General features: G+C 37.8%; 1 protein-coding gene across 5 annotated transcripts in view; it reads right to left on the bottom strand.

Annotated features, from left to right (window-relative positions):
- The window catches only part of BANK1 (B cell scaffold protein with ankyrin repeats 1), a 301,537-nt gene that overhangs the window by 34,712 nt on the left and 250,928 nt on the right, over positions 1-15,897 (bottom strand). For all 5 annotated transcript variants that reach the window (XM_012436540.3, XM_012436541.3, XM_012436539.3 and 2 more), the window contains one exon: positions 13,744-14,049. In XM_012436540.3, the coding sequence (XP_012291963.2) occupies positions 13,744-14,049 (306 nt within the window). The remainder of the gene's footprint in view (positions 1-13,743; positions 14,050-15,897) is intronic.

Raw genomic sequence — 15,897 nt, forward strand, 5'->3', positions numbered from 1 at the left:
ATTTTAATTAGATCCCATTTGTCTATTTTGGCTTTTGTTGCCAATGCTTTTGGTGTTTAGTCATGAAGTTCTTGCCTATGCCTCTGTCTTCTGAATGGTTTTGCCTAGGTTTTCTTCTAGGGTTTTTATGGTGATAGGTCTTACATTTAAATATTTAATCTATCTGGAGTTAATTTTAGTGTAAGGTGTTAGGAAGGGGTACAGATTCAGCTTTCTGCACATGGCTAGTCACTTTTCCCAACACCATTTATTAAACAGGGAATCCTTTCCCCATTGCTTGTTTTTGTCAGGTTTGTCAAAGACAAGATGGTTGTAGGTGTTTGGCATTGCCTCCAAGGCCTCTGTTGTGTTCCATTGGTCTATATCTCTGTTTTGGTACCAGTACCGTGCTGTTTTGATTAGTGTAGCCTTGTAGTATAGTTTGAAGTCAGGTAGTGTGATGCCTCCAGCTTTGTTCTTTTTGCTTAGGATTGTCTTGGTTATGCAGGGCTCTCTTTTGTTTCCATATGAAGTTTAAGGTGGTTTGTTCCAGTTCTGTGAAGAGGGTCATTGGTAGTTTGTTGGGGATAGCATTGAATCTATAAATTACTTTGAGCACTATGGCCATTTTCACAATGTTACTTCTGAGGCCTGTGTTCTGTTCCATTGGTCTATATCTCTGCTTTAGTATCAGTACCATGCTGTTTTGATTACTGTAACCTTGTAGTATAGTTTGAAGTCAGGTAGTGTGATGCCTCCAGCTTTGTTCTTTTTATTTAGGATTGTCTTGGCTATGCAGGTTTTCTTTTGTTTCCATATGAAGTTTAAAGTGATTTTCCCAGTTCTGTGAAGAAGGTCAATGGTAGCTTGATGGGGATAGCATTGAACTATAAATTACTTTGGATAGTATGGCCATTTTCACGATACTGATTCTTCCTAACCAGGAGCATGGAATGTTTTTCCATCAGTTTGTGTCCTCTCTTATTTTCTTGAGCAGTGGTTTGTAGTTCTCCTTGAAGAGGTCCTTCACATCCTTTGTTAGTTGCATTTCTAGGTATTTTATTCTCTTTGTAGCTATTGTGAATGAGAGTTCACTCATGATTGGGCTGTTTGTCTGTTATTAGTGTATAAGAATGCTTGTGATTTCTGCACATTGATTTTGTATCTTGAAACTTTGCTGAAGTTACTTATCAGCATAAGGAGATTCAGGGCTGAGATGATGGGGTCTTCTAAATACACAATCATGTCATCTTTGAATATAAAATTTGACTTCCTCTTTTCCTAATTGAATACCCTTTATTTCTTTTTCTTGCATGATTGCTCTGGCTGGAACTTCCAATACTACATTGAATAGGGATGGTGAGAGAGGGCATCATTTCCTAGTGCCATATTTCAAAGGGAATGCTTCCAGTTTTTGGCCATTCAGTATGATACTGGCTGTGGGTTTGTCATAAATAGCTTTTATTATTTTGAGATACATTCCAGCGATACCTAGTTTATTGAGCGTTTTTAGCATAAAGGTCTGTTGAATTTTGTTGAAGGCCTTCTCTACATCTATTGAGATAATCATGTGGTTTTTGTCTATGGTTCTGTTTATGTGATGGGTTACATTTATAGATTTGTGCATGTTGAACCAGCCTTGCATCCCTGGGATGAAGCCTACTTGATCGTGATGGATAAACTTTTTGATGTGCTGTTGCATTTGCTTTGCCAGTATTTTATTGAAGATTTTTGCATTGATTTCATTATGGATGAAGTTTCATTTTTAGTTGTGTCTCTGCCAGGTTTTGGCATTAAGATGATGTTGGTCTCATAAAAAGAGTTAGGAAGGATTCCCTCTTTTTGTATTGTTTGGAATAGTTTCAGAAGGAATAGTACCAGCTCCTCTTTGTACCTCTGGTAGAATTTGGCTGTAAACCCATTTGGACCTGGAGTTTTTTTGGTTGGTTGGCTATTAATTGGTGCCTCAGTTTCAGCCCTTGTTATTGGTGTATTCAGGGACTCAACTTCTTCTTGGTTTAGCCTTGGGAAGGTGTAAGTGTCCAGGAATTTATGAATTTCTTCCAGGTTTACTGGTTTATGTGTATAGAGTTGTTTGTAGCAATCTCTGATAGTAGTTTGTATTTCTGTGGAATTGGAGTGATATCCCCTTTATCGTTTTTTATTGCATCTATTTGATTCATCTCTCTTTTCTTTTAGTCTAGCTAGCAGTCTATTTTGTTGATCTTTTCAAAAAACCAGCTCCTGGGTTTATTGATTTTTTGAAGGGTTTTTATGTCTCTATCTCCTTCAGTTCTGCTCTGATCTTAGTTATTTCTTGTCGTTTGTTAGGTTTTGAGTTTTTTTGATCTTGCTCCTCTAGCTCTTTCAATTTTGATGACAGGATGTTGATTTTTGATCTTTTCTTGCTTCTCACTTGGGCATTTATTGCTATAAGTTTTCCTCTAGACACTGTTTTAATGTGTTCCAGAGATTCTGGTATATTTTTGTTTCCATTGGTTTTGAAGAATATCTTTAGTTCTGCCTTCATTTCATTGTTTACCTAGTTGTCATTCAGGAGCAAGTTGTGCAATTTCCATGTAGTTGTGTGGTTCTGGGTGAGTTTCTGAATTTTGAGTTCTAATTTGATTGCATTGTGGTGTGAGAGACTGTTTGTTATGATTTCCATTCTTTTGCATTTGCTGAGGAGTGATTTACTTCCAATTATGTGGTCAATTTTAGAATAAATGTGATGTGGGTGCTGAGAAGATTGTACGTTCTGTGGATATGGGGTGGAGATTTCTGTGTCTATTAGGTCTGCTTGTTCCAGATCTGCATTCAAGTCCTGGATGTCCTTGTTAATTTTCTGTCTTGTTGATCTAATATTGATAGTGGAGTGTTAAAGTCTCCCACTATTATTGTGTGGGAATCTAAGTCTCTTTGTTGATCATTAAGAGCTTTCTTTATGTGTCTTGGTGCTCCTGTATTGGGTGCATATATATTTAGGATAGTTAGCTCTTCTTGTTGCCTTGATCCTTTTACCATTATGTAATGCCCTTCTTTGTCTCTTTTGATCTTTGTTGATTTAAAGTCTGTTTTATCAGAGACTAGGATTGCAACCCCTGCTTTTTTTTTGCTCTCCATTTGCTTGGTAAATTTTCTTCCAACCTTTTATTTTGAGTCTTGGTGTGTCTTAGCACATGAGATGGGTCTCCTGAATACAGCACACTGATGAGTCTTGACTTTTTATCCAGTTTGCCAGTCTGTATCTTTTGATTAGGGCATTTAGGCCATTTACATTTAACACTAATATTGTTATGTGTGAATTTGATCCTGCCATTTTATTGCTGGCTGTTTGTTTTGCCTGTGAGTTGATGTAGTTTCTTCATTGCATCATTGGTAGTTACCATTTGGTATGTTTTTGCAATGGCTGGTACTAGTTGTTCCTTTCCATGTTTAGTGTTTCCTTCAGAAACTCTTGTAAGACAGGTCTGGTGGTGATGAAATCTCTAAGCAGTTGTTTGTCTGTAAAGGATTTAATTCTCCTTCACTTATGAATCTTAGTTTGGCTGGATATGAAATTCTGGGTTGAAAGTTCTTTTCTTTAAGGATTTTGAATATTGGCCCCCAGTCTCTTGTGGGTTGTAGGATTTCTGCTGAGAGATCTGCTGTGAGTCTGATGGGCTTCCCTTTGTGGGTGACCCGACTCTTCTCTCTGGCTGCCCTTAGCATTTTTTCCTTCATTTCAACCCTGGCAAATCTGATGATTATGTGCCTTGGGGTTGCTCTTCTTGAGGAATATCTTTGTGTTGTTCTCTGTATTTCCCGGACTTGAATGTTGGCCTGCCTTGTTAGGTTGGGGAAGTTCTCCTGAACAGTACCCTGAAGAATGTTTTCCAGCTTGGATTCATTCTCCTCCTCACATTCTGGTACACCAATCAAGTGTAGATAAGGTCTTTTCACATGATCCCATATTTCTTGGAGGCTTCATTCATTTCTTTTCGCTCTCTTTTCTGTAATCTTTCCTTTTTGTTGTTTTCATTGAGTTGATCTTCAATCTCATATATCTTTTTTTCTGCTTGATCAATTTGGCTATTGAAACTTGTGTATGCTTCGCAAAGTTCTCGTGCTGTATTTTTCAGCTCCATCAAGTCATTTATGTTCTTCTCTAAGCTGGTTATTCTAGTTAGCATTTCGTCTAACCCTTTTTCAAGGTTTTTCGTTTCTTTGCATTGGTTTAGAATATTTTCCTTTAGCTCAGAGAAGTTTGTTATTACCCACCTTCTCAAGCCTACTTCTGTCAATTCATCAAACTCATTCTCCATCCTTTTTTGTTCCCTTGCTTGTGAGGAGTTATGATCCCTTGGAGTAGGAGAGGCGTTCTGGTCTTTGATGGTTTCATCCTTTTTTGCACTGGTTTCTTCCCATCTTCATGGATTTATCTACCTTTGATCTTTGAAGTTAGTGATTTCAGATGGGGTCTCTGAGTGGACATCTTTCTGTTGATGTTGAAGCTATTTCTTTTTGTTATTTAGTTTTCCTTCTAACAGTGAGGTCCCTCTGCTGTAGGACTGCTGGAGGTCCACTCCAGACCTTGCTTGCCTGGGAATCTCCTGTGGGGTTTGCAGAACAGCAAGGATTGCTTCCTGATTTTACCTCTGGTAGCTTCGTCTTAGAAGGGTACCCACCAGGTGTCAGCCAGAGCTCTCCTGAATGAGGCATCTTTTTAGTTATACAGGGGTCAGAGAGCCACTTGAGGAGGCAATCTGTCCCTTGTCTCCCTGCAGAGGCACTGCCGCACTGTCATTGACTCAATCCAGCTGCTGTGTAAACTTCCTCTGGCTTTTGTTTACACAGGTAGGTTTAGACCCGCCTCAGCAATGGTGGACGCCCTTCGCCCCACTGAATTTGATCGTCCCGGGTCAAGCTCAAACTGATGTGCTGGCTGCGAAACTCTCAAGCAAGAGGGCTTCAGTTTGCTGGTCTTTGTGAGGGTGGGACTCACCCAGCCGTGTCACCTGTCTCCCTGCTTTCAGCTCCCCCTTTTTCTTAGGAGCAGGTAGCACCATCGCACAGTCACTCTTGGTGCTAGTCAAAATGTCTGCACAGATCTGTGCTGACAACCCGTGGCACTGGCTGGATCTGCTACTCAGATCTGTGCTGTTAACTTGTGGCAATTTTCAGCCCGGTGGGGATCTCCTGGTCTGTGAGTTGCAGAGGCCATAGGAGAAGCACAGTATCTGAACCGAAGTGCGGGGGAGCAGGGGAAAGTCCCTGATCCTCCAGTCAGTTGCACTTCCTGGGTGAGACAGTGCCCCACCCTGCCCTGGTTTGCCCTCCTTGGGCTACAGCCACTGTCCAACCAGTCCTATTGAAATGAACCTGGTACCTTGGTTGGAAATGCAGAGATCACTCGCCTTCTGCATCTCTCTCGCTGGGAACTGTGCTCTGGAGCTGTTCCTATTTGGCCACCTTTGAGAAGTTGAAGTTTAAATAGTTCACTTGCACTATTCATCTTTGCAGGCTGCATCTGCGAGTATATTCTTCATGTCAACCTCATTTGTGGTCTATTTCAAGCAAAGGGACCCTTCCAATGCTGTCCTTAGAAAATCTGATAAATCTTATTTTGAATTATTTCATAAGTGGCTATAGTGATAAAAACCTATGCCATAACAACAGCATTCATGATGTGGATTATAAACCACAAGACCCTTGATGGTTGTCCATTAGATGTGAAAAGTGAAATGTTATTTAGAGCTGTACAGCTATCAGTGATGATAATGCTCGGAACTAGAGATTTGATATAAAATAAAATACACACATCTGTATTGTGTTCTGGGGTTTCAGGGAGTGCTACAGTACAGGGTGGTAGCAGTGTTTTTATTTTTCACCAAAACACCTATCATTTGGTTGCTAACTACAAAGGCAAGTCCTGAGGATGCAAAGGTAAATAAGACACAGCCATAGTTGTCATGCTGTCCTCTATTTTGGTGTGCTCATTTCGGTAAAGGTCAAATGTGCCACTAGTGCCCACTGATAAGGGAGGATAGGGATGAGAAACCATCAAGAAGAGCCAGAATCATAACTCAATCCTTGTAGCTCTCTATTCTCCCTGCCTTGTTGCCCCAGTTTCCCAACTTATACTGTTTAAAAGACACAATAAAGTAAAAAACAAGCAACCAACCACAGTGTAAACAACCCCTTTGTCTAGCCAGCAAATACAGGAAACAATGTTTTAACCCTATAATCAGTCACACTGACTAATCTGAAGCTTAGGGGAAAAGATGTACGTAGGTAGCCTCTTCGAAAACTGACCAAGAGAGACTGAGTGCTCCAGTCAGTTGAAAACCACCCTTTAATTGTGCTATCGATAGTTACAGGTTTGAGAAACTGTTAAGATTTCAGAGACCTTATCAAATACAGGCCATCACATTTCAACGGGTACATTCAAGAAGTTGTGGACACAAATAGACAACCGCATTCGCCACATAGTATAAAAATCTTTCACCTGAAAGTAGGTTACTGCATAGCAGACATATGTAGCTGGAGTTGTGGCATTATATTTTAAGAAGAATCTGTAAATGGTCAGCCAGAATACATGAGGTCACTAACACGGGTTATGGCTTACTAGTCAGATAAGCAGAGATGGAAAGTTGGAAAGTACATTGCTATATGAAGGAAAATGGCATAAAAATTCTAATTCAGTGGTGGTATTAATAAATGCTTTAGTTTCCAAAGGAGAAAACATTAATTTTCTTTTCAAGTTGTAACAAAAACTTTGTTTGATAGAAGTGCTATCGTTGAAATCATCTCCTAAAGGAAGATTTGGGAAATTTCACTATAAATTTTTCTTTCTACTAGTAAGGAACCTAATTTTTACCAAAGTAGAACACAAACTGTTTTCATTTGCATATGTATTCTTTCTGATGCAAACACATATATTTACATCCTAGAAATGTTTATAATCCAGGAAGGTGAGACATTCTGAGTGAGGACAATTGGTTGTGGAGTTTGCTCTAATTATAGCTTGAGACCATGGCAATAAATTTATTAGTAAAATCTCCACTCACCACTGGGTAGGCAGTCTTCCTCCCTCCTGTTGGCAGGAGGCAGCATGCATTGAATAAGTATTGCTTGTATCGCACTGGACTAAGAGGTTAGTCTCCTCTCATCAGACTTCATTTGGGATCATCTCTTTACTTCTCTCACTACTCATTTGTATTCAATAAGAAAATGGTATAAGCATGGACATAAATATAGTAATATTCTGAGCAAATTTTCTTTTGTTTCAAAGAAAAGTAGTTTGGGCAGCCAATGGAAGACTGTGCAAACTATAATAAGTTTACTTTTTGTTCATGCTGAGTGATTATCAAAAATAACTTCCCTTCCTCTCCCTCAATCAAGAAATGTTGCTATCCCAAGAAGGAGCAGTGGGATCATGATTTGCCTTGTGTTATATTTCACAGGATGATAAAACTTGGTACTCTTAATATTTTTATCTACCCTAAATTTAAAGATAAGCTACTTGGTTATGCTGACTTCAAACAAACAGTTTAATTCTGCTAATAATTTTGAAAATTATATAAATGCAGATTGAAAATTCCAGAAGGATAGGGCTGGCCCCTTTGTTCTAGATAGTATTCAATACTGGAAGTTAATACATACTTTGGAAAAGTCATGCAAGATGATGTGTTGGCATATGAAACCCACGCAAAAATCCTAACTGGTGTGATATGCCAGGTCTACCTTCACCTCTGCGCCTACAGAATACCTTCCATCACAGCAACAACCGTTTCCTGCATGCTGCCCTGTGCAGGCCACTGTACGGACATAGTTTTAGTTCTCATGAAAGCCCTGTGAAGTAGGTATTACCATTTCTTTAAAACCAAAACCAAAACCAAAAACAAGTGAAGCAAGGTTACATAATTTGCACAAAGTTACACAACTGTGTCAGTCTTAGTCAAATTCAGTTCCATCTGGCTTCATAATCCTCATGAATTTCACTACCCAGTGCTGCTGGTCTGTTAGGGGAGACTTTTTCCAATTTTCTAACGTCAGGAAGCATTTTATTTTTCCCGAATAGCTACTTATTTAGATTGCAAAAAGTCACATGTTATAAGTTCTGGTGGAAAATATAGTGAATTCAAGAAATCTAAAGTGACTCAAAAGATAGCAGGTGTGGGTAGCTGTTTGATATGGTTGTTTGATGCATCTGATTTCATCTTTAAACAATCATTCTCTAAAGTATTTGTTTACTCAGGCTTAACAATGGAAATCAGGTAAGAGTTTCATAACAGTGGTACTGTCGACACTTGGGACTGGATAATTCTTTGTTATGGGGCTGTCTGGTGCATTGTAGGACATTTAGCAGCAATCTTGGTCTCTGCCTAGTAGATGCCACTAATACTGTTCTTAGTTCTGACAGTCAAAATGTCTCCAGACACTGCCAAATCTCTTTTGAGAGGCAAATCACTGCCACTTAAGAACTGCTTTTATAGGTCAATTAAATTTCTTCCTACAGATGCATTTAACAAATAGTTTAGTAACATCATAAGTGGAAAACGACCATAATTCATCCGGCTGTCAAATGAATACCTAACTGCTTGATAATATTTGCATTCATCATCTTGTATAATGAAAATCCTTTAATGTCAGTTCACACCACAGCTGATGACTGCCTCCTTTCCACTTCACTAATATAAAGGAATTGAGTTCTTGGAAGAGGAGGCTGGAAAAGTTCATCACCATTAGGTCAACATGCTAACAGATGGTCTGCAAAGCCCTTCTCAGGTTTCATTCAGTATTTCTGTGAAGGAGCCAGGGGATCATGATGTTCTACTGTGAGAATGACAGACAGAGCAAACAAGAACACCTGGGTTACACAAGCTGACTTGCTCCTCTTCAAAGGACAGTGTGAACACAGGTCAGAACAATTTCTCCTTTACAGAGTTACACCAGCACTCTGTCATGGAAAAGAATGAGGCAGAGAGTCAGAGGAGAAAAACAGGAACATGAGGCTTACAAAGAATGATAAATATGCCACTACTCCGAGAGCACCTGTGATACACATACTATGACCTCAAGCTAAATGGTTTGGACCAGGTCACCTAGTCAGGGAGTAAGCTCCAAGGCACTTGATCTGAGACCTACTTCAATCCACTTGACCATATTTACTAATGAAGACAGAGACCATTACGCCCTGTCACATTTACAATGATATGAATAATTTTTCCTGAGAGTTTCTACAAGGTCTTTTTTCTCTTTTTGCATTTCAGTTGCATTGTATGTGATCAATTTCAAGTACAAGGGAATTGCAAGTGGAAAATTTCTGAGAGCAGCTGAGTTGCACTTGACATTTTGGGGTCCCTGTAGCTGAGTAGCTCTCAAAAAGGTCATATACAACTTTGTTGCATTGCAAAATGCCAAGGGCAACTCGGTAGCAATTGGAAATTGAAAGTGAAATTATATTCTACCCGAAATCAGTCATGTGGATTCTGAAGAAGGATCTTTGTTCTATTAGTTGTGTGAGAGGAAAATAGAAAATTGCCCATTGATGCTGAAATATTTTACCCAATAGGCATTCACCTCTTTGCATGATTTATGGACATAGTTTTACTACCAATCTATCTATGCCATGCCAAGTGCTCATTTTCTTTCCCTGATTTGTCTTAAATCAAGAATTCTGTCACTGAAGACCATAAATCTGTGTTAATTCCTCTATATTCTTCAAGCTTAATGAACCTGATTCTCTTCAATATTACAGGGAGAAAAAAATAGAAAAGATATATCTGAAAACAGGCAAACTTCAAAAAATTTTACTTAAGAAAAATGAGTTATTCTTGTTGTGGATGTTAACATAAGATCAGGTTTAGTACAACAGCAATGGGATAAAAAATCATAAACCTATCTCTTGATAAAATGAAACAACATGGGTTCAGTTTTACATTAATAAGTTATGTCTCTGGGGTAGAGGGATGATGATGATGGTGGATATAGAGCTTCTCTCTCACATGTTTTAAACTTTGTGAAAGCAGTTAGAGTGCTTAGCAATATATGAGTAACCTAGAGCTTTGTCCAATTCTGTGTGGGCTCTTCCCTTCAAATTAGCAATTTGGGACATAAGATGGTTTAAAGCAGGAGAGACTTAGGAATTAGTAGACTGATATATTCTTCTGATTACCTTCCAGTGTGTTAATGAAGCCTTCTGTTTTAGCCACATTGATGTGGATCTTGTCACTTCTATCATTTCATTCAGTTAATATGCACCAAATATGCATGGTTTCTACTGTGAATTCAGCACTGACCTTGGCACCAGAGATCAATGGGGAAAAACAGATTAGTTTTGTCTCTTCCTTCATGGATCTTATAGGTTAAAAGGAAGAAATAAATATATCAGTGATGGAGATTTGTGGTGCCATGTGCTCAGGCTTGGGATCTCCAAATCCTACCTCTTCCTCTTCCTGGTTTTATCACATTGAGCAAGAGACTGAAACTCATTAAGCATAAGTATCTTTATCTTTAGAATGAGGCCATTAATGCCAACTATGCAGCGTTATTGCGTGAATTAGAAATTATTATGAAAGCTGCCTAATAATAATTATTGTAAGAATATTGCTAAGCCAACTTGCCCTATTAGAGCATGGTGTCTTTCTTCCCTCACACACTCCAGCACTATTATTTTTCCTAACTTCTGACTCCACCAGAACCCAGGAAATACACAGACACTAAACTGAGAAAAGAAAAAATAGAATTGTTTTAATTCATTGAGCATATACTACATATCAAGTATTGTGCTGGGTTTTTTTCTAATTTTATCTCATTTAGAGATTAACAATCTTTAAAATACATATCATTTTTATCCCAAACTTACAGTGGGGAAGTTCAGTCTCAAATATGTGAAGTTGCCTACTTAGGTTATATCAGCTAAATTTGAATACAAATCTTTCTGCAAAGTTAGCATGGTTTTCCTTTGCCTAGTCCCTTTGCCATTACTTCTTGAGTTTCTGAAATAGTAAGCTGGGATTGTGCATTCCTGTGTTTTTCCCCTATCTCCTATTCCATGTTCTTCAATTCTGCCTACGTTAACACACCCTGAATATACGAATATACTGATACCACCTTTGGGCTCCGGCAGGCCAGAAATTAATCTTCTAATTAATTGAGTGGATTGTTTTCTGGGAAGTGGTGGCAATTTGACTTAATAGATCTGCCTGAGCTAGGGGATAAAAAAGGAAAGATGTGAGGAAAGATTCTTATCCTGTGAAATGCAAAGAACATCAAGAATGAATTAGCTGATGAGGTAATCTCTTCCTATGTGGGAACAGAATGATCAAGAATCAATTGTATAATAGAAAAAGGCAGGCAAATATATCCCAGTGAAAGGGAAAATGAAATAAAAAATGGAAGAGGTTTTCGGTGACCTTATTTATAGTCCAGCTTTTGATACTTTTTTGAGATACAGAGTAAATAACCATACCTATTTTATATTCATAGTTGCAAAAAAAATTATAACACTCATCTCTATGAAATACAAATATAATGAGAGTAAATTATATTGTATCACTGAATTAGAAAGATGTCATATAAATATCGAAGGGTGACATGCTTGGGATGGGTGAGATTAGTAAACTTTAAAATTTATTAGAAACTCAAGATCTTTAAGATTCTTCAGTGTTTCTATGTGTGCATATACCTACAGGACAAATTATAACATTGCCTGTTGAGAATTTACATGATTGGTACACAGCTTTTATCATTGGCACTCAGTGGATGTTTATGTAACTACTAAATAAATCAATGAGAAGGAAAACCATCCAAATGCACTTTCTTAACTTAGGGATGGGTTGAAAGTCTAAAGCAGTCATAGCCCAAGTTCGTTCTTTCTCCAGTCCTGTGAAATGATGCACTCATCCTTGATGGGAGCTGTCTTCATTAGAGAAATTGAACAGAAGTAGTTCTGGACATGGGACACAAGGCACACTGGGTGGCAGCAATTACACACTAGACTGAAAACAGGGAGAACAAATTAAATTTGTGTGTTCTGAATGTTGAAATTTCCCAGTCTTCTTCCAGCATTCTAATCTCAGTGTGCTGGCGACTGGGTATGTAAGTGCAGACTATAGTTAGTTGACAAGTATTCTAGAAAAAGTGAAAAGCATAGGAGAATAGAGTTACATAAATAATATTTTGGGGCCATTCAAGGAAAAAATTGGCTAACTCTAATTACCCTACAGTGCTGTCCATAGGTTAACAAGTAGAGTTTTCATTGAGGCATTTGTGCATCATTCTTTTTTTTTTTTTTAGATGGAGTCTTGCTCTGTCGCCCAGGCTGGAGTGCAGTGGTATGATTTTGGCTCACTGCAACCTCTGCCTCCTGGGTTCAAGCAATTCTTCTGCCTCAGCCTCTGGAGTAGCTGGGACTACAGGCGCCTGCCATCATGCCCGGCTAATGTTTTTGTTTTTTTAGTCGAGTTGGGGTTTCACCATGTTAGCCGGGCTGGTCTCAAACTCCTCACCTGAGGTGATCCACTTGCCTTGGCCTCCCAATGTGCTGGGATTACAGATGTGGGCCACCATGCTCGGCCAGTGCATTATTCTTAAACATGAAAGCATAGCTAAGAATAGCCATATTTGATGGAATTAATTATCAAATGTTACAGGCAAAACAAACAAGACAACAGAGACAATATGAGAGCAGAAGAAAAATAAAAATAAGAACAAAAGAAATTTAAAAACAAATCAAAACAAAATCAGTAACAAACATACTGAATTATACCTCTCTGTACCCATAGAGCGTAAAAGAGAAAAGAACAACAGGGAATGTGTCGGAGATCTTGAAAAACAAGAACATGACGACTGATAGAAGGATGGGAAGATAAAGGCCACAGGGTAGAGCAACACAACATGGGATTCCATACTTGTCCTGAGAAAGCCCCTAAGCACTGGGTATGGAAGACGAGGTATCTCTTCAAAGATTTCTAGAATATAACTAATGTTTCGTATCAAGCTATATATATTTTCTCTTTTCAAAGTATTTACTGGCATTTATCAACTTTGTCAAGGAGACAGTAATATCCTAGAGATTTTAACTATGAGAGACGACCTGAGAATTTCTAACAAAAGCTCATTCCCTGCCTTTGTAATCTAGACGACTGTTCCAATTCACATTTTATTTCAGCAGAAGCAGTTGATTAATTTGTCATAGTTTCCTGATTTGCTATAGTTTCTTGAAGATTATCAGGAGTACATCACCATTAAATAAGTGTGTTTTATACGGTAAATACTTTATATATGCTTGCTAAGTTTTCTTATATGAATCTCTCAATATATACATGCAGCTTAAGGAACAGAATAGTTTCTATTGAAAATATTAAGTATATATAAGTAATTACGTTTCTCTTAGGTGGATCTATGGTATATATTTAAATGTTCTTGTGTTGCATATTATTTATAGGACTTGAGCTTCCCTCTTATAGAATTAGGAAGGAAGTATCAAGTAGAATGTCTACATATATGCTATGGTTTCATGTTCCCTGAATGACTTGTCATTATCCTTCTTAATGAGGAATTAGAAACCTGAACCCAATCCATTATTCTTATTTTCTTTACTCATTATGTTTCTAAATTAAAAAATAAGCCTGTAGAGCTTACCTGTGACTTGAAAAAAAATGTTTAATCTTTGGAATTTTAGAGTACTAATTGAATCACCATATTCCCTCCTCCCATACTCAAAATTTTGGACATACAAAATTAACAAGTAAACACACAACAATGATAAAACATTACCTTGAGCTATGTAAGGTGTGGTTTCCTCTTTCGGGGGTATATTTGTGGGTCGGGGTGTGGGGGCAGGAGGTCTGTTTATAATGAAAGACCGACTCCCAGTTTTTTTCTTTATACTCAGACTGGCCAAAATCATGTCATATTCACTGTCATCAATCTCAGCAAAAGTGTATGGGTCTTCCTCCTCCTCCTGATCCTTTTCATCTTCTTTCTTCTCTTTTTCTCCTTTGAGTTCATCTCTTGTTTCTTGTCTAACACCAGGATCACCCCTGTTCTGACTTCTTTCCATTTGGCCTTCCATCATTGTCCCTGTTTATGAAATATTTACATTTTGTTTACTCTTCTGTTATATGCAGTGTTATCGGTGTCCATCTGTCACTTTTTTGGGCTTCCCAAGGTGGCTTAGTCAAGTGCCATAGGAAATAATATTAGAGAGGAGCTCCTGACTCCAGAATAATAATTTATATATTACCCCATAAATGCAGAAAGAAAAGTGAGCTGTGTAACTTACTAATAAATCATCCTGCAGTAATTTAAATTTAATTAAGAAAAACACTTTGCTTAAGACATGGATTTTTAAAAAACATTTAAATATTTTCCATATTATTTTGTGTGTGTATAAATAATACAATTTTTTTTTTTTTTGGATGGAGTCTTTCTCTGTGGCTCAGGCTGGAGTACAGTGGTGTGATCTCAGCTCATTGAAACCCCACTTCCTGGGTTCTGGTTCAAGCAATTCTCCTACCTTAGCCTCCCAAGTAGCTGAGATTACTGGCACGAGCCACCATGTCTAACTAATTTTTGTATTTTTTAGTAGAGATGGGGTTTCACCATGTTGGCCAGTCTGGTCTTGAACTCTTGACCTCATGATCCACCCGCCTCGGCCTCCCAAAGTGCTGGGATTAGAGGTATGAGCCACCGTGCACAGCCAATATAAATATTTTTATATATTATTTCATCTATAAAATAATGTATAAAATATAAGTATATTATATATAAAATATATGTTATATAAATCTTTATATATATATAAAATATGTATTATATATACTTTCATATGTAAAGAATGATTTCATATCAGGAAATTGAGTTACAAATCTAAGTCTCAAACTCCACAGGCTTTGAAAACTTGTGTTTTTCAAGCATAATATTCTTATATGTATTTTTTTCATTTGAAGTTGTTTCATGTTTCATATTGCTTGCACTGGGTATTTCACCTAAAATTTAATTTCCCTGAAAATGACAGGGAGAAATAGCTAAAGGCACCATTAGTTGGTTTCATAGCAGTCGGTCTTTGAATATGACAAACTGACCTTCAAAAATGCAGCTCTTGCTTTCTACAAGCCAACTTGAACCTTATTCATAGATAAAGGACACTGGCCACGTGTGGTGGCTTCTGTGCCTAATCCCAATGCTTTGGGAGGCTGAAGTAAGAGGATAGCTGGAGGCCAGGAATTTGAGAGCAGCCTGGTGAGACCTAATATCTACAAAAATGAAAGAATTAGCCAGGCGAGGTGGTGTGCACCTGTACTCCCAGCTACTCCAGAAAACGAGGAGAGAGGATTGCTTTAGGCCAAGAGTTCGCTACAGTGAGCTGTAAGCATGCCATTGCAATCCAGCCTGGTAACAGAGTGAGATCGTGCATCACAAATAAAAATTTAAAAAAAAAAATTAAAAAACATGGATGAATGACACTGAAAGTAGAGTTGATGACATAAAAGAGAGCATAGATGATCAGTGATTTGAGAATTAATTCACGTGAAAAGAATACAATTATAGGTTTCAGAGTCTTCGATGGTTTTTACATTCAGTAATATCTTAACATATAAGAATATGTTAAAATATTTTTGTAGCAGTTATTAATAAGAGAAAGATATATGCTTTGATTAACAAGTAAATTCAAAAGAATTTTACTCTCTCTCTACCAGGCCAATGAGAGGGCTTTTTCTTTCATTTTCATTCTTTTTCAATTTGCCCTTCGTTTGGTGAGAATCTGATACTTCCCGAATTAGATTTCTTATAAAGATTTCAGTGGAGAAACTTGAAAGGAGAAAGAGAAGTAGCAGAGCAGAATTAAAGGATATTATTATAGAAAGATTCAGCAGTTGTCCTGGGTAGGTTTATGAGGAGAGACTAATCTCCCAACAGCGTCTTAAC

Source organism: Aotus nancymaae, unplaced genomic scaffold (genome assembly GCF_030222135.1).
Source record: "Aotus nancymaae isolate 86718 unplaced genomic scaffold, 86718_ANA_hifiasm-v0.15.2.pri h1tg000033l, whole genome shotgun sequence".
NCBI lineage: Eukaryota > Metazoa > Chordata > Mammalia > Primates > Aotidae > Aotus > Aotus nancymaae.